Source organism: Dendrobium catenatum, unplaced genomic scaffold (genome assembly GCF_001605985.2).
Source record: "Dendrobium catenatum unplaced genomic scaffold, ASM160598v2 fragScaff_scaffold_133, whole genome shotgun sequence".
NCBI lineage: Eukaryota > Viridiplantae > Streptophyta > Magnoliopsida > Asparagales > Orchidaceae > Dendrobium > Dendrobium catenatum.
Window position 1 is genome coordinate 9,918,994 of NW_021318595.1, and position 19,777 is coordinate 9,938,770.

The 19,777-nt window shown below is 37.8% G+C and overlaps 1 protein-coding gene across 2 annotated transcripts in view; it reads left to right on the plus strand.

The window, feature by feature from the left end:
* The first annotated feature begins 5,868 nt into the window (after window positions 1-5,868).
* LOC110110036 (tudor domain-containing protein 3) overlaps window positions 5,869-19,777 on the plus strand; it is a 61,207-nt gene continuing 47,298 nt past the window's right edge. The window contains exon 1 of one of the 2 annotated variants that reach the window (XM_028699934.1): window positions 5,869-5,992. In XM_028699934.1, coding sequence (XP_028555767.1) covers window positions 5,903-5,992 — 90 coding nt within the window. In that variant the 5' untranslated portion in view covers window positions 5,869-5,902. The remainder of the gene's footprint in view (window positions 5,993-19,777) is intronic. The other variant, XR_003702667.1, reaches the window with a different exon arrangement.

The window sequence follows — 19,777 nt, forward strand, 5'->3', positions numbered from 1 at the left end:
AAACCATACAAAAAACTAAACATTTCAATTTTTACCATCCACGATCGTACAGTATGATCGACAATTATCAAAGAAGAACATATAAAAATTTGCTCATATTATCATGTACAAACTATTTTCATACAAGTCTATCGTATAGTACAATATGTATATCAAACATAATAAAATATTATCAAAAATTTTCTATTTATCTAGATGAAAAGATACACCATAATTTCGTACTATGGACGTCATCTGTACGAACTCAAGATCGTCCTGGACAAACCGTTCAAAAAATTTACCTGTTCGTATTGACAAAAATGTTCACAATATTTTTGTACTCTAAATGTCGTCTATACGAAATCCATATCATCCCGGACGAACAATTCAAAAAAGTTACCTGTTAGTTTGGACAAAAATGTTCATAATATTTTTGTACTCTAGATGTTGTCTGTACGAAGCCAACTTCAAACAGTACGAACAGTACCTAAAAAAATTTTCCCATCCATGCTTTGACTAACAGCTCGGTGGTGGAAATAACCGAACAAATCGTCCTGTACAAATTTAAAATGTATAGTACGATTAGTTTAAAATTTTACATATTTTTAACACTCCCCTAGTATGTGTGTGCATGGTTACTCAATTACAATCGCACTCTATCAGACTCAATAAAAGTGTAAAATATAGACTCCAATTACAATGAACCCTAAACTAATATGACTTGAAATCTTCAACAATCTGGAGTATGATTTCCATAAAATATTAGTAGACACAAACAATAAAAGCAATATATCAAATATATATTAGGAGAAGCAGTAATCAAAATAATAATATTTGGAATCATCAAAAACACACATGATATGAAAATATAGTTATAAAAATTAAGTTGTAACAATTAATGTTCCTTTGCCATATAAGATATTAGTGGCCCCTTGCTTGATTACTATTGTGAGCACACTCTCCCGTTCAGCTCTTCACCCGGCTATTGACCACTGATGATGATAATAAAAATTTCATTTGTCATCAGACTTCTGCCCAACACCAAACATTCATCAGACTTCTACCCGACATCAAACTTGGCCCCTGGTCGGACTTTTGTCCATTACAGGACTTCCACCCATCATCGGACTATTGCTGGACTTATGCCCGTCGTCGAACTTTCTTTGGACTTCTACCTAATGTTAAACTTTAGCCCGTGGTCGAGCTTCTATCCATTGCAGGACTTCTACCTGTCATTAGACTTATGTCCATCGTTGAACTTTCGTCGGACTTTTACCCGACATTAAAATATGGCCTTTCTGACCTCCATCCCTTAACAACGGTCTTTCCATCCTCCATTTCCAACTAACCATGAATGTGAATCTCTCTTGGTCATTGGATCTCTTGAAGAAGGGTGATCCCCTATTATGACCTTTATATAGGGAGGGGCACTGCAGTTAGATAAGGGACACCACTTATCTAAAGTTATGGAAATGCCTCCCGTATAGGAAGAGGACTGAATGGGAGAGATAAGGAAAGGAGGATGAGACTCCTACTAGTGAGGGTCCCTAGACCTGGATAGGAGGTACCTCCTAAAAAGGACTAGGGGAAGGCCTCAACCTGAGGAGAAGAAGGAAAGATAAGAAGAAATGAGGAGGATACTCCTCAATGAGGGGCCCTAAACCTGTAAAAGGGATACCACCTGAATAGGGCAGCCTAAGAAAAAGAAGGGAAGAAAAGAGGAAAAGAGGAGGAGACTCTTACTCAGTGAGGGACCCTAACCTTGAACAGGGGATACTGCCTGAACAGGATTAGGGAAAGGCGTAAACCTAAGGAGTATAAGAGAAAAGGAGGAGGGGCAAAATATTTTCATACCCCTAAGGGGGTATTTATAGTGAAAATAGAGAGGATAAAGAAGTTAGAAAAGTTGTAAAAAAATATAATTTTATTATAATTTGAACCCCACTTTTCTACTACTCTATGAATGGTCCATAACTCCCACTTTCCCACTACTCCACTAATGGCCCATAACTTCCACCTTCCCATTACTCCACTAATGGAAACTTCCCGCTACCACTAATGACACATTCCCACTACCCCACTAATAGCCCATAACTCCCTCCTCACTACTCCACTAATGACACCTTCCTACTACTCCACTAATGGCACCTTCCCACTACTCCACTAATGACCCACATTCCCACTACTCCACTAATGGCCTATAACTCCCACCTTCCCACTACTCTAATAATGGGCCATGGTTCAACCCAACCAACTACTCCACTATTGACCCATATTCATGAACTTGGGCAGGCCAAAGAGCCCCGAACTGACCATAGGTTTGACCGAGGTAGGTCTCCTAATCGGGCCAGGGACACGATGGGTAAGCTAGAAGGCCAGGTAGGCCAATATGCATCCGGACCCATTTTTTGGCCCAAAAGGAAAAATCAAATGCTTTTGGGGTCATCAGGATCATTTTTTGATATTTTAGACTCAATTTTTGCACTTTTAAAGTTATTCGGGCCATCTACGCCCATGATTAGATTATTTTTTAATTTTCCTATCACATCAAAAATTCCCAGAAAGTTGGAACATATATTTTTGGACTCTACAGGATTTGATGTTTGAAAATAGGGAGTCAACTGATACATCATTAAAAAAATTTCTTGATCAGGCACGAATCTCGAGGCAAAATCAAGTTAGAAACTTTCAAAATTAAAATTGGGACCATCTGAACTCCGACTTCAACAAACTTATGGTCAAATTAAACATCTCAAAAATACAAACCCAACGACACCAAATACAAGTCAATTTGAGTCCAAATCAAGGACCCAAAGCGCTTTTATAAGTTTCAAACCATAACTTGGATTACCAAATGGTTTCCAAATATGACATCATTTTAGTCGAATCGAGTGGCTCAACGAGATGAATCCAATAAGCCCAAGATCTCAAAATTGTGATATTATTAAGACATTCAAATGCCCAGTAAATAATTCATGATTAAGAGATTCAATATCGATCGTCCATCCAAACCACTCTCAACTTACCCTTGATCTTCCACCTATTTACAAGTTATGCCACTCTAGAAAATCTACAAATAGGACCCCTACTTCTCATGAAAGAATGACCCAAGCAAGGAATCAAGAGAGAGATTGGAGATTGCTCTTCCCTCCTCAACCACCACCCAGACTTTTATCGGACCACCACCCGACGCCAAAGCTCTGCCGGATCACCACATGATGCTGGAGTTTTACCGGACCACCTTCTGATGCCAGAGTTCTGCCAGACAACCATCTGACACTAGACTTCCGTTAGGACCACCACCTGACATCGAACTTCTGCTGTACCACCGCCTGATGTCAGAGTCCTATCAGACCTCCACTTAGCGTAGGAGTTTAGCCGGACCATCGCCTGACACCAAACTTCCATCAAGAACACCGTATGATGCCGGAGTTCCGTCGAACCACCAACTAACGTCGGAGTTCTGCCGAACCATTGCCCGACGCCGGAGTTCAGCCGAACCACCGCCTAACACCAAACTTTTGTCAAGACCACCACATGACATTCGAGTTTTGTCAGACCACTTCTCGATGCTGGAATTCTTCCAGATCATCGCATGATGCCGAACTTCCGTTAGGATAACTGCATAGCCAGACTTATGCTGGACCACCGTCTAACACTGAACTTCCATTAGGACTACCACCAGACATCGGACTTTTGCCAGACCACAGCCCGATGTCAGAGTTCTGATGGACCACCGCCTAACATTGAAGTTCTATCGGACCATTACTTGACGTCGGAGTTCTGCCAAAACACAACTAGACCACTGATTGAGGCCCAAACTTTTGTCGTACCATCGACATAAGTCAAAGTTTCACCAGACCAGTGAATAATGCCCAAACTTCCACTGGACAACTACCTTACTACTATGGTCTTTCTAACCCCTATCTTCTACTAACTTTGGTCCTTCCATTATCCGTCGCCTACTACGGTCCTTCCGACCTCCATTGCCAGACAATAGCCTTTTTGACCCTTATCTCCTACTAATTATGATCCTTCTGACCTCTATCTTCTACTATGATCCTTCCAACCTCCATCGCCATAAAATGGTCTTTCTGGCCCCTATCTCCTACTGGCTACAGTCCTTCTGACCTCCATCGCCTACTACTGCCCTTCCGACCTCCATCGCCAGATAACAATCTTTTTGACCTTATATCTCACCGACTACAGTCCTTCCAACCTCCGTCGTCTACTACGGTCTTTCCAATCTCCATTGCTAGATAATAATCTTTTTGACCCCTGTCTCTTTCCATCTATGGTCCTTCCAATCTTCGTCGCATACTACGGTCCTTCTGACCTCCATTGTCAGATAACTGTCTTTCTGACCCCTATCTTCTGCTGACTATGGCCCTTCCGACCTCCATCACCTACTTTGGTCTTTCTGACCTCCATCGCAAGACAATAGTCTTTTTGACCCCTTTCTTCTATCGATTATGGTCCTTCTGACCTTCATCGCCTACTACGATCCTTCCGAACTCCATTGATAGATAATGGTCTTTCTAACCACATTCTCACACCCACTACTATCCTTCCGACCTCCCTCGCTAGACAATGGTCTTTCTAACCACTGTCTCCTACCGACTACGGTCCTTCCAACCTCCCTCGCAAGACAATGGTCCTTCCAACCACTAATACAAGACTACGGTCTTTCCGACCTCCATCACCCGCCGGACCACCGCCTGACACTGGAGTTCCGTCGGAGCACCGCCTGACACATGACTTTCGTCAGGACCACTGCCTGATGCAAGACTTTTGTAAGGACCACCATATGATGCCAGACTTCTGTTGAACCACCATCTCACACTAGACTTCTATCAGACCATCGCCTGACACCGATCCACTCCCCCGATGTCAGATTTTCACCGAACCACCGCCTAATGGTGGAGTTCCGTCAGACCACCGCCTGACACTGGAGTTTTGCTAAACCACCGCCGGACCACCGACTAAGGCCCAAACTTTTGTCAGACCACCGATAGAAGTCGAAGTTTTTCCAGACCACCTAATAACGTCCGGACTTCCATCGGACCAGCGCCTTACTACTATGATATTCTTCCAACCTCCGTCGCTTACTACGGTCTTCTAACCTCCATCGCCATATAACGGTCTTTCTGACCCCTATCTCATGCCGACTATGGTCCTTCGACCTCCGTCATCTACTACAGTCATTCTGACCTCCATTGCCAAACAATAATCTTTCTAACCACTGTCTTCTACCGACTACGGTTCTTCTGATCTCCGTAACCTATTACAGTCATTCCAACCTCAGTCGCTTACTACGGTTCTTATGATCTCCATCGTCGGACAACTGTTTTTCTGACCATAGTCACCCACCGATTTCGGTCCTTCCAACCTCCCTCACAAGACAACAGTCTTTCTAACCATTGCTCCTGTCGATTACGGTCCTTCCGACCTCCCTTGCAGGACAACAGTCCTTCCGACCACTTTCACCAGACTACGGTCTTTCCGACCTCCGTCACTTGCCGACTATGATTCTGTCGTCTAAACGAATATTTTAATACTAATTCTTCCACTTTCTATCAAGTAAAGCATTCTATATGATGTATATATGTTATATAAAGCTAATGCCTGCCCTCCAATGAAAGACATCATTTGTAATCGACTTCAAATAATAGTGGATTCATTCAAACAGAGCTCGTGATTTTCTCCCTTTTCAACGGTTTCCATGTAAAAACTCTAGTGTGTCTAATGAACGCTATGCTCTCTCTATTTTATTTGCTTTTGTGCTGGATCTTCGTACAATACTAAGACGATAAATTTCATATTTCTTTACCGCCGCAAATATTTTAGAACTATATATATATATATATATATATATATACTACAATCCTTGCTGGCAGATTCAATCGAATCTGAGCTTCTGAATATGGATTTGAGGTTTTTCGGAGGGAAATCGCTTCCCGAGCACTCCGCAGCCAAGAAGTCCTTGTATATCCATGGTCCCAAAGTCCTACAGGCATGATCTCTTTCCTTCTTCGTTCATTTTATCTCTGTTTCACTCACTCTCTTGTATTGTGTTTGTAGCATTTTTACTGGTTAGTGTTTTACTTTGCTGCTTCTTGCTTAGGATTAATCACGCATATAGGTCATAGATCGCTGGAAAAGAAATTAGTAATTGAAGCGGTGATTATTTTTAGGACTTCTCCGTATTTATTTGCGTCGTTTGTGTTGTTGCGTTGAGTACTTTTCTTGTGCCTTAAGATAGAATTCAGGATACAATACTTTGATATCCAACTTAATTTCTTGCTTTTATTGGTTCTCCTGCCAATACTTTCCAGGTAACAAAAGCTTTTTTCGTGATTTTTGTCCTCCAACCATATAATCAAATTAAATCTCACACTGTAACAATAGTTCGTTAGCTAAGCTCCAGTGTTGTATTTGTACACCAAGATTATGGTGGCTCATTTGGTTAGCTGTGGTCAAGTTGACTTGTCCATGTGGTTAGGATGTTTATAGATTGCGACCTAAAGATTATGGCACAACCCATTGACTGACGTGGCCATTACATTGAACCAATGTTTAAAATTGCGTATTCGGGTATTGAGGCGTTTTTCATTCGTGAGGCGAGGCGTAAGCCTCAAGGCGTTTTGAGGCGTAAGCCTCAAAATCAAAAGATTGCGTAAACATAAAATGATAAATTTTTTATATACTAATGAGTGAATAATATAAAACATAAAAAAACATAAGATATGAAGCGAAATCAAATATCTCAATAATAAGACAACATGAAATATTGTTCAACTCAAAATTCATGCTAAATCCTTAAACAGTCCCGACATTCAAATTTCCCTCCCAAAACCGTCAAAAATCCTTCCTAAATTGGCTCCCGTGGACCTGCGGCTCGCATGGCATACGCAGTAGGCGGAGAAAACTATGCTGTTTCGCGTCTGGGCTGGCCCCGCATGGACCGGTTGGTTCGATCCACTGGACCGGTCTAACATAACTCTTCAGGCACCCCTTGCCTAGGGAACAAGGGGCCGCTCTTAGAATTCAAGCTGCTTAGAGCAAGTTGCAAAGCTTGAAGTTTGTTCAAGTGGGTACTTAGCTTGCTCGGCCTTCTTGTAAGTAACTTATGTAGCTTGTTGTTTGCCCAAATTTTATCATTCCCTACTCTTTTGTATTCATTCACTTTGTCTTCTCTCTTCCCTATCCATGTAGTCAGCTTTGAAGGCTAATGATTTTTCTATCTCCTCTCTTTCTATAATATTCTTCATGCAAATCATGACATGGTGTAATCCCATGCTTTTGATCCAACTAGCGAGTTTTGTTCAAACATTTTTTGGAGTGATGAGCATAAATTGATGGTTCCTAGGAGGAAAAGGATTCTCATTGATTGAGAGCACAACCCTTCAACTAGTGAGGGTCATTGTGGACCTCCGAAAGGGATCCACTGTGCGGGGGACAAAGTGTAAATGGTATATGACCGCACTATCCTGAAGGACGAGACGATCGCACGCCTTCACGCTCTTCGCAAGCGGACTAATGGGAAGGCATATTAGATCACACATACGATCAATCATTGAGGATAACGACTTTTGCTAATGCACGTCGATGGATGATAATATGCATGACCTAATCATTATCACGAGATTTCCCCCATCCGATACATCAGCTCGAGTGGGGTTTATTTGTTGTGGAATTCTATTTCTCACGAGCGCAAGCCCTTGTGGCTAATTACATCTTAGATCCGAACCCGAGAATACTCTCGATTAAAGATCCGACATTATACTTTCCGAAGGGGATTGACACAGAGGGCGGAGCCTAGGAAGTTTCTACTCAAAGGGAAGAAAGGGTTCAAGTGGGTTTAGTCAACATACACGGTTCATACCAATATCCGGAGGGACTAAGTAGCGAAGAAGGACCGAAGAAAAGAAATCATGCACTTAAAGCATACAGAGGGCAATGATGGAGGTGGCGTCAATCATGTGACGCAAATAGGTAGGATTTATAACACCTGAAAAGAAGGAGACTTACCCACCGATGAGGCGTACCACGAGATACCGAATGTAGTAGCATTGAACCCTAAATCTAAGGTGGGTTTATTGTTCTACACTCAACATTAACACCTATGTCCTAGCTAATGCATCATAGACTTATATCCTGCTTGAAAAGAAAAGCTAGCTAACTACCTAAGCACGTAAACTTCATGCTATCCAGTCTTTATGAAAGATGGGTGGATAAATCAGTTATTTGGAAGTAAGGCTGATGTCTAGAGAATTTCCTAGTTGGCCTTGTACTTATATAAGATAAATGCTCCTAGAGCTAATGCAATTAAAATTTTTATTTAATTGATTTCTAATGCAATGTATGTTGGTTAAAGGCTTCAAATCAAGTATGCATGAAATCTTAAAAAGGTTTGTAAATAATAAATTTTAGAAAACGATCGGGCTTCCCTATGTCCGACATCTCATCCTCATTGGCCAGATTATCCGGACTCTACCCGCAGGCGGTGAAATATCTTATAGCAAGGGGAAAGAGAATGCATTAATATGCATGCAGCCCCGGACGATTCCGTCTATTCCCTAGGTCATTAATTTTCTATGTAATTTATTTCTTAAAATTTTAGAATTTAATTGCGAGTATAAAAGATTTTTATTCCTAAAGAGCCTAGTGAGATCAGGCCAAGCACATGCAAGAAAGAAACCTAAAAATATGCAATTTCTACTGCGTACATAAAGTAAACACATCAATATAAATTAACAAAGTAAATGAAAAAATCTATAGTCCATGACAAGTGCCGTATAAGTATAACTCAGACTATGTAGAAAAGTAATGGTGGCAAGGCGTCACCGACAACAACTTTGATTCCAATCCTACTGAATGACGCAAGTCTTAAAAGGAAGATATTTTGTCTTTAATATTTTGTTTTCAAGTGGATCGTCCTCCTCCGGATTGTCTTCCTTCAGATCATCTTCATAGGATCGTCTTCCTCCAGATCGTCCTTCAGAAGGGTACCCAAATTAGAAAGAAACTTCGTGAAAGGGGGCCCTTCTTTCTCTTTTTTGGTACTTAATATTTGAAATGCTATGTTTTTGAAGACTTTCACAACTCGGTATTTATTACATCAGATTACATCATGTAAAAGAAAAAATCTAGACTCTCTTGCATGATTATCTTAAGCAATTAACTAAGACTTTCACAACTCGGTATTTATTACATTAGATTATATCATGTAAAAGAAAAAATCTAGACTCTCTTGTATGATTATCTTAAGCAATTAACTAAGAATATCCCAAGCAGTTATATATGATAAATAAAATACTCATTGCCAATCACATGTGGCCATACTCTTATAATTTAAAGTGGTTTAGCATTTTGAAGTACTTGCAGAAGACATCGTTAATTTTAAAACTTAATTATTTTTGTGTCCCCTTTAATCAATGTCCTGTATGAGTATGACCACTTGCATAAGATATCATTAATAACAAAAGTGTTCTTAGCCCATGAGTAATATATCACCCAAATCATATCATAAGCAAAATATAGAAAGCACAACAATGAAATAAAAATCATCACAACAAACCAGAAAAATCAAATAAATCAGCACTCGTGCCATTTACAAAAGCATCACATCACAAAAACAGAAAAAAGTAAAACACCGGCCTTAATCCTAGGGCTAGAAGTGGTGCCATAGCAATCCTACGTGTCTGTTGTAGGCTTGTGTGGCATTGGATATGTCTTATGTCGAATAGTTAATTCAAGTTGTCTCGTATTAACATTTATTGAAGGTTTAAAAAGGGGAATTTGATTAAAGTTTTATTATTAATAAATTGAGGTCTACTTTTAGTTAATTTAGTTAGTGGATTAGTTTTAATATTTTTTTTTTGAAACCGTGCAAAAGCAATGCAATTAAAGGAAAGAAGGGAACAAACCTAGATACAAACTACATTGGTAACATCTCGTCCTTGATCAAATTAATCAAAGGAGTCGGAATGTTACCTAAAGAGAAACTATCAAAAGTAAAGTTACCATCCAAAGCTAAAGTAGCACAAAAATTCGCTACTTTGTTACATTCCTTATTCACATGATGGAAAATGATTTTATTGAAGTCATTAAGGAAAGTAAAGTTCTTTGGCCAGGCCAATATCCAAGTGCCAATCAACTTTCTTCAAAGAATCTTGTAAGAATGTAATCACATTGGCATTATCACTTTCAATGACAACACCTAAACTTTCAAGCATCCAACCTTGTATGAGCTCGCTAATCTCCACAATCACCTCCATCTCAAGCTGGGCAATGTCCCAATGCGTCTTATTCCTTCCAAAAACAAGAAGAAGTCTACCTTTATAATCTATGAACATGCCACCTATACTACCTCTATAAGAGCTCAATAAGGAAGCATCCACATTAATCTTGATCCAATCTAGCGGAGGGGGGCGCCAAGTACTATAAGTCTCTCTTAGGAGATTAGCACCCCAGTTTACTAGATAAGGAGAAGATTTTAAAATGGCAAGAGACAGCACATTTGCAGCCACAGAAGAACATGGCATAGCTGCTTTACCATGCTTTACAAAATTACGGTTTTTCCAGTTCAGGAATACAGCCACACAATAAAGCCTGATCCAGGCAGATTTGCTACCAGAACATCTTCTCATTTCTTCTAAACAACCTTCCAAAGAGTTGAAAACAGGAATACAAAACCCCCATTCACGGATTTTGCTGATAATATCTTGAAGATATTTGCAATGAAGAATAATATGATCATAATTCTCCAGCACTTGGCAACCTCTAGTACATCGATTTTCATCTTCTAGTCTTCGGAATTTTAAAAAATGGTTAGTGGGAATAGCAAATTTACTAAGTCTCCACAAAAAAATTTCCACATTAACGTTAAGCTTTAATCTCTTTAACAAACAATAAAATTCCATATCATAACTTACACCTTTCCCTTTCATCACTTTGTCATATGCCAATGCAGAAATAGTCTTACCCGAAAACTTACAAATTGTTTCCAGCTGATCATCCCGCTGATTATCAATGTGCAAATTCCTGATGATATTTACAAGATCTTCATGGAAGAAATTAAGGAGTTTTCCTTCATCCCATTCCCCAGTATCAGAAATAAAGTATTGAACATTCAAATTTTCCAAAGCATTACAGTCCGCAAAGGTTGTCCATTCATTTAGACATTTATCCAACATCCAGATATCACTTAGAACATTAATTTTAACTCCTTTTCCCACTTTCCATCTCACAATGGGTTTCAAGTGTTTACCTCCATCATTTAGTAATTTCCAAGCATTAGAAGAACCTCTCAAGCAATTGTCATTAAGAACATTATGTCTGAACTTAGCCTTGAAAGTTCCGTGCAGCAAAGAATCTGATTTCTGGATATAATTCTAGGCTAACCTTGCCCGTAGAGTACCACTCCTAGTTATGATAGATTGAACACCCAACCCACCAGCCGTAATTGGACAACAAATGTTCTCCCAAGCAACATAATGCAACCCGGGTTTCCCATTCTGTTTATGCCAAATGAATTTCCTACATAATTTCTCCACCTCATGAAGCACCTTCTTAGGCACCAAGGAATGAGTAACAGCAAAGCTCGGTAGAGACATCAGAGATGATTTGATAAGAGTAATCTTACCATCCAAAGATAGTGACTTCTTCCCCCAAACATTTAATCTATCCGAGACATGGCTTAGAAGATCCTGGAAGTCAGCCACTCCCAATCTCTGTAAAGAAATCTTAATGCCCAAGTACCGCAATTCCTTGACCACCCAGAAACCCAGAATATTAGCCACCTTGTTTCTAATGAGATCTCTTAATATTCTTACTAAAAATGATCTGGGATTTATTAACATTCACCCTTTGACCTGTCCAATTACAGAAATCGTCCACAATGCCTTTTAACAAACGTGCCAAAAATGTAGTAGCCCGAGAGAAAAGCAGCATATCATCTGCATAGAGAAGATGCGTGATCCTAGGTCCTCTTGGAGATACTTGAATGCCCAATTCTTGTCCCCTTTGCTCAATTGCGTTAGACAACAATTAAGAGCACAAAATGAAAAGATATGGAGATAGAGGGCAGCCTTGCTTGAATCCACAATATGCATCAATCCACTTCGTGTATTTCCCATTCAGGATAATAGAAAATCTAGCATTTATCACACATTCCTCTAGAAGCTTAGAAAAGGCAGTGGGGAAGCCATACCAGAGGATAATATGATTCAAGGTTGACCATCCCATATTGTCATACGCCTGTTCCATGTCCAGTTTCACAACCATCAGCCCCTGTTTATTTCTTGATACTTTAAGTTTATTGAAAATCTCCTGTACTAACAGGCAATGCTCCGAAATTGACCTCCCTGGAATGAATGCAACCTGCTCTTCAGAGATCAACCTGGGCAAACAAGTCTTCAATCTATTAACCAACATCGTGGCCACAATTTTGTATGTGCTTTGACATAGGCTAATGAGTTCTATAGTTAGCAGGCCCAACCGAATTCTTCATTTTAGGAATTAATACAATGAGTGTATCTTTCCATTCCTTGTGCATTACTCCGGATATAAGGAATTTCTTTATCGCATTCCAAGTGGCATCACATACTGAATTCCAATAGCATTTGAAAAAGGAAGAAGTTACACCATCAAGTCCCGGAGACTTGTTGCTACCTTGCTGAAAAACAGAGATTCTGCACTCCTCCATAGTAAAATCTGTACTCAAGGCAGCAGCATTCAAAGTACTTATCTTCTGCTTTTCTGAAGGATAAGGCCACCCCATCAAGTCACAAGATATGTATTTCCATTTCTTCTCAAAGAACTGCAAAAATACTTGTTCTATTTGATCTTCTTCCTCTACCAGAGCATTGTTGGCATCCTTAACTTGCCTAATCCAATTTGCATTCCTACGGGCAGATGCAAAGTTATGGAAGAACTTTGAATTAGTGTCCCCCTCTTCATGCCATCTGGTTTTTGCTCTTTGGTTCCACCAAATAGCTAGTCTTCTAAGAGTGATATTAAGTTCATGAACCTTTCTTCTAAGATTGAGCAAATCATCACTAGAAAAACCTGAGCCCAAAGCCTCTTTGGTTTGCAGTTCCAGAATATCTCTCTTAAGCTCTTGTTTCAGCTTACACAGATCACTGCACTTATTCTTATTCCAGAAAAACAGTGCTCTCAACGTCCTCCTGAGCTTTCTATGTAGCACCTCCACCTCATCACCAAAATCATTCTTTTTCCAGGAAGTAGAAACAATACTCCAGGCAGCCGGGTACGACCTCCAAGTATCTTCAAATCTAATAGCCTTGCTTTTATTAATCCTTTTAGGATCCAAAATGTACACAATCGGGCTGTGATCAGAGGCCACACGAGCAAGATGCTTAACCTTCCCATGCGGTATTAAATGCAAAGCCAAGGAGTTTAGCAAACATCTATCAAGACGTTCCCAAATCCTTGAGGAACCCTCCTTATTGTTACACCAAGTAAAGCTTGGTCCAACATAACCTGCAACATGAAAATCAGAATTAGTCATAAATTCTTTCATCTCTCTTGGCCCTTTAGAGAATAAGAATCTTTTTCCACCCTTCTTATCTTCCTTATTTAAAATACAATTAAAGTCCCCTCCCACAACAGCAGGACCCGAATCCTTCATATAGACCTCAAGCAAGTTCCACAAACTCCTCCTTTCAGTATGACATCTGCTATCATACACCGTTGCCACCTTCCAAACACCCAAGAAAGGTGTAGAAAGAGAACCGACCACCAATTGAGATGAGCTCTTCTCAACATCAAAAGAGACCATCTTCAAATTCCACAAGATCAAAATCCCCCCAGCAGTCCCCACAACTGGGAAATGGAAATAATTCCAATCCTTTCCAATAAGGATACAACGTCCTTTCTTTCAATACTAGCTAGTTTAGTTTCCATCAATCCAACAAGCCTCATTTTTCTTGGCCCCCTGCAATTCCAGAAAATTAATGAATTCATTAAATAACCATAGGGGAGCTCTCCCCACCTGGCACATTTCCTTTGCCCTCCTTTCTCTTTTTCCTATAATCCGGTTCTAGAGGCCCCAGGGATTTCAGTTCCTTGGCCAGTTTCAACTTGACCAAACTGCTGTTCTGTGAGATCACAGAATCAACTCGTTCAGGTAAATCAACGATACTAGTCAATTCCTTCTGCTGAACCACACTGTTCTGATCCCTCATTTCCCCTTCTTTCGTTTCCTCAAGCAGGACATCGAATTTGTTAGCAAGTGATACCCCAATTGCAATCTCCTCTTTACTAACAACATTATCCGTATTAAGTACAAGATAAATTCACCTGTTCCAGAACAGGATCCACCTCAGCCTTCTTGTGTTGCTTCACAACTTGCCCTGTATTAGAATGATGAACCTGAGCCTGTACATTAACACCAGCTGTATTTCTTCCCTGTATCAGAATGATGAACCGTTGCCATCTTTCCATTCTTGAATCTCCTATTTTTAAATTGCATATGAATCCACGGACCATATTCACTGTTATCTTCTTTAGCACCAAACTCTCCTCCCACAACTTTCTCAGTAACAGAATTCCTTGTCGGCTGATCAAAAGTAACCTTCTTCACACATTCAAAGCAATCTTTTCTATCATGACCAACCATGCCACAATGATAACAAATCAGATTAATCTTCTCATATTCAATTTTATGGAAGAACCGACCAGCAATTCCATCCACCCACATACCATTAGGGAGTTTGTTTTCCAGATTCAGTCTTACACACAGATTAGTTTTAATACTGAGGATAGTAATCTTTGAAGTTTAAATTGAATTAACGGATTTTAGAAGGTCCAGGGCCATCCTACCTTCTAAGTTAAGGGGGGTCCAAAGGTCACTATTGGAAACATGCTAGGTTTAAGGGTTCTAACATTTTAATTAAATATTAGGTCTTACAAGGAGTAGTTAAGCTTTAAGTTTGTTGGATTTGAAGTTTTTTAGTCAAAGTTATGAATTTTAGAAGTTTCGGGCCCTAGTTAATGAATTATGGTTGACCGAAGAGTTGACTTTTTGATTTAAGTTAATTTCTAAAAACCTAATATTTTTAATAAATAGTAGATTTTAATTAGAGTTAAATGCTTTTTAGTTTGTCCAATTTAGATTTTTTTGGAATTAGTTGTGAATTTTCAAAGTTGGAGCAATTAATGAATTATCGAAATTATTTAATTTGGGGTATTTTAGGTTTTGATCCAAATCAGCTCCAAACTGCTTGGAATCCCCTAAAGGTCAGAAATGACCTAAAGAAGTGTTTCCAAGTATTTACGGAAAATTTGGAATTTTTAATAGTTTTTAAATATTTAATTTAATTAAAAGAGTAAGTTTTGATTAAAATTAAATTAATGTTGAGATTGAAGTCCAATTAAGGGGCTTTCAATTTTCTGAGATTAAACATTGAATTCTGAAGAGTTTGAGGTATTATAGATAATTTTTTAATTTAAAATGAATTTATTAAATTTTTTTGAAATTTTCAGGGCTTAATTAAGGGTAAATTATGGTTTGTTAATTAAGGGATTCAAATAATCCTAAAGGGTCAACAATCATCCCTTGTAAGAGCAACATCAATCAGAGTATCATAATCGAACATCTCCACTCGATGGGAGAATACTTCATTTTGGTAGTTCAGACTATACTAGCTAGGCTGCAATGCCCTCCATAAGATCTTTGGCCTCTAGGTCTCGAATTTGATACATAAACCTCCTCTAATTATTCGCCTATCTTTGGTTATTGCTCCATGACTTATGTAGAGTCAAAATACTACCATTTATAGTGAGGCCTGTATTCCTCTCCCTGAATAGTTTAAGGAAATCAATTGCTGTATTTGTGGACCAATAGTGGGAGGAGATGCTTTAACTATTAAGGGCTATGTACATCATCTCAATTCACGAGGTAGAGGCAGACCTAAAAAGACTTGGTTAGAAAATATTAGAAATGATCTTTCTTTATTAGATTTAAATGAGAATTTGACTTTTAATAAGACACAATGAAGAAAAAGGATTCATGTAGCTGACCCCACGTAGTGGGATAAAGGCTTGATGTTGTTGTTATTATAGATCTAAAGTATTCTAATGTAATCACCTAGTCTTAAACATATAAAATTTATGGTTATGTAATTACATTTGCATAATTGATATTATTTAGATTTGATAAGAAAGTTTAATAAAATTGTAATTAAGTCGATGTTGTATGGATGCGAGTGTTGGGTAGTAAAAAGTTGTTAATATCTAATTTAAGTGTGGCTAAAGTGAGTATATTTAGATGAAGTTTTTGGTTAAACTAGCTAGAATACATTAATGAATAATTATATTAAAGTGATGGTTAGAGTGACATTTATTAAAGATTTGGTTATTCAAAATAAAGTTAGGTGTCTTCAACATGTAGAATGCAGGATAGATAATGCATCCATTATATAAGTAGAAAAAATTAATGCTAGTTTAATAAGAAAAGCGGCAAAATTAGATAACATGAATAGAAGTTATTCAAAATGATTTGTCAAATTATGCTTCTACTCCTCAAGTAATGCAAAGTAGGACAAAATAGAAAACTAAGATTCATAAAGTCAACCCCATATAGTTGGGATAAGGCTAATAATTGTGATGATGTTAAATAAACTCAATGAAAGTTTAATCAGAGTCAAACTTGGCTCATGAATTGGAGTATTTATATTGATTTGAGCCAAGCCATCCTTATTATTCGGCTCTCTAATATCCATCTTAAGCCCAATCTTGGCTAAAAATTGATTTGATTTTCTAGCTATCCTTATTTGTGAAATTGCTATGGTACACCAAGAGGGGGATGAATTATTTACTTAAAATTTTTAACTAAAATCCAACAAACAATATGTAGCGGAAATTAACTTTGGATAACAACGACGAAGCTATTACAACAAACAATACTATAAATTTTTTTTAAAATTTTTGTTAATCTTTTTTTTTGTTTTAAAATTTTTGGAGCAATAGAATCACTAAAAATTAATTCAAAGGAAATGTTCTTACTAACAATAGAAACTTACTAAAGTTTGTAATCACAATATGATCAAATCATAAATCTTAAAGGATAGAGCTTATATGAAATAAAATGCAAAAAAGTAAAAGAAAAGTAAATCACGATTTATAGTGGTTTGATCGAGCTAGTATGTTCACTCCCCAAAGGTCATTCTCTTAGGGAATTCCACTAGTAATGCTCCTTATGCATTCAGCAAGACGGAAAAGCTCTTCAAAAATCTGACCCTCCTACTTCCCGCAACGATTGAGATGCTGTTCCCTCCTTTTGCTCCTCGCAACGGCGAAGATGCCGCTCCCCTAGACGCCTCGGCTAGTAACAAATCTTTCACCCAAAGACTTCATTCATAGAGCTCTTCTCCAAGAGATCAAAAATCAAAACTCAGAGGACTAAGGTGCATTTTGACGAGGAAAATCATATGACTCGCTCACACACCTTTTAACTCCTTCAAGGAACAATCTTTCAACCTCACCATCTCTCTCCCAAGTGGATTGAACCTTCTCATAAGCAAGGTGACAACTTTCCCTCTCCAAAGCTCTCTCTCACAGAAAGGAACATCTCTGGATACACACTTTCATCCACTCTCTTTGTACTAAAAGAATTTAATTGGATTATTTAAATCAAATCTGATATTTTAACTTTGTTGTTCTGATCGTAGAGTATGAAGTGTGTATTATACTGTCCGATTAGTTAAACACCCATTTCTGAGTTCTGTTAGATTGGACTGTATGATAATTAATCATACAATACGATCAATTATCTCGAATCAAGGATCATCCAAGGCAAACTATGGTTTGTCAACCAAATGTTTTGTTAAATCGTATTGGATTATTTGAATCGTGTAATATGATTGTCAATCAAGATTGATTCTGATTTGATTCCATGATCACCAGTTCAAATTAGGCAAGATTCATTAATAATCGAATAATACAAAATCTTTTGTATAATACAATCAGTTTAAAATTTAAAATTCAAAATTGCCTAAATTTAAAAACTCAGATTCAACTGTAGAGTTTTATCAAAATAATTTATTATCTTGTACGATCATAGGTTGTACTTTATGATTAGTTATGTTGAAAATTAGTTTAATTAACTTTCTTAAAAATTTGATTTTATTATATGGATTAACAAATTGTTCAATACGACTACGATCATACATAATGATTTAACGGACAATTTAAGTATTTAGTTGTCATTCCCTTATGAATGTGTGCTCGGTTGTCTTTTACTAACATACATCTAATTACAACAAATACTCAAGAAAAATAAAATACAAACTCTTATTACAAGTTTAAGCAGACTCATTTTATGCTTGGGGTCATAGTATTTTTGTTGCCGATCCTGAGTTCTTTTTAATCTGTCGCTAGTTAATCTGGCTTTTTCAATATGTTTTCAATGACTTGATCAACTAATTGCTAGCCTGATAGTTGTCTTTCTCCAATTTCAACCCAAATCAATAATGTTCGACATTTTCTTCCAAAGTGACTCATATGGTGCCATCTGATGCTCGATTGGTAGCTGTTATTATAGGTGAACACTATCAACAGAATATGATCCTCTCAGCTACCTCCAATATCCAAAATACACAATCTCAGTAAATCTTATAGTATTTGAATCATTCTATCTAATTGACCATTAATTTTTGGGTGAAATGCTGTACTAAATTGCAATTTTGTGCCTGAACTTTCATAAATACCCTTCCATAATCTTAATAAATATATAGAAATTAAGGAGGATCTACATATGATATTTATAGATTTAGAAAAAAAACATATGATAAATTTCCAAGAGAAGTGCTATGGAGAGTTCTTGAAAAGAAAGGAGTTAATAACACTTATATTCAAATCATTAAAGATATGTATGTAGGAGCTATTACTTGTGTTCAAACACAAGGTGGTTTGACCAAGTATTTACCTATTTCAATTGGATTACATCAGGGATCAGCCTTAAGCCCATATCTATTTCCTTTAGTCATGGATGTTCTCACTAGACATTTGCAAGAGGATGTACCTTGGTGTATTTTTTTTGATGATGACATTCTTTTTATTGATAAGACTAGAGAGTGAGTTGAAGGTAAACTTGAATTATGGAGGTCAACCTTAGAGCCTAAAGGTTTTCACTTGAGTAGATCTAAAACAGAATATATGGAGTGTAATTTTAGTAGTAATAGACCTAGTGAGGGGACTGTGACTTTGGGCTATCAGGTCATTAATAAGAGTACACATTTTAGATATTTAGATCTATTATTCAGAGTGATGGTGAAATAGATGGGGATATTATCAGCAGAATTCAAGTTGGGTGGTTGAAGTGGAGGAATGCATCGGGTTTGTTGTGTGATAAAAAAATACCCCTCAAACTTAAGAAAAAGTTCTATAAGATGATGACGATGCTTGCAATGCTTTATGGTGCTGAATGATGGCCATTAAAAGAGAAGCATCATACTAAGTTAAGTGTGATAGAGATGAGGATGCTCAGGTGGATGAGTGTCTTTACCCTTAGAGATAGGATGCAAAATGAGCATGTACGTGAAAAGGTTGGAGTAGCTCCAGTAGAAGATAATATTAGAGAGAGTCGCCTTAAATGGTTTGGTCACATAAAACGGCGGCCTTCCAATGACCCTGTTAGGAATGTAAAGTTATGAGATTTGACTTATGTTAAGAAAGGTAGAGGCAGATCTAAAAGAGTTGGTTAGAAAATATTAGAAATGATTTTTTTTTATTAGATTTAAACGAGAATTTGATTTTTAATATGACACAATAG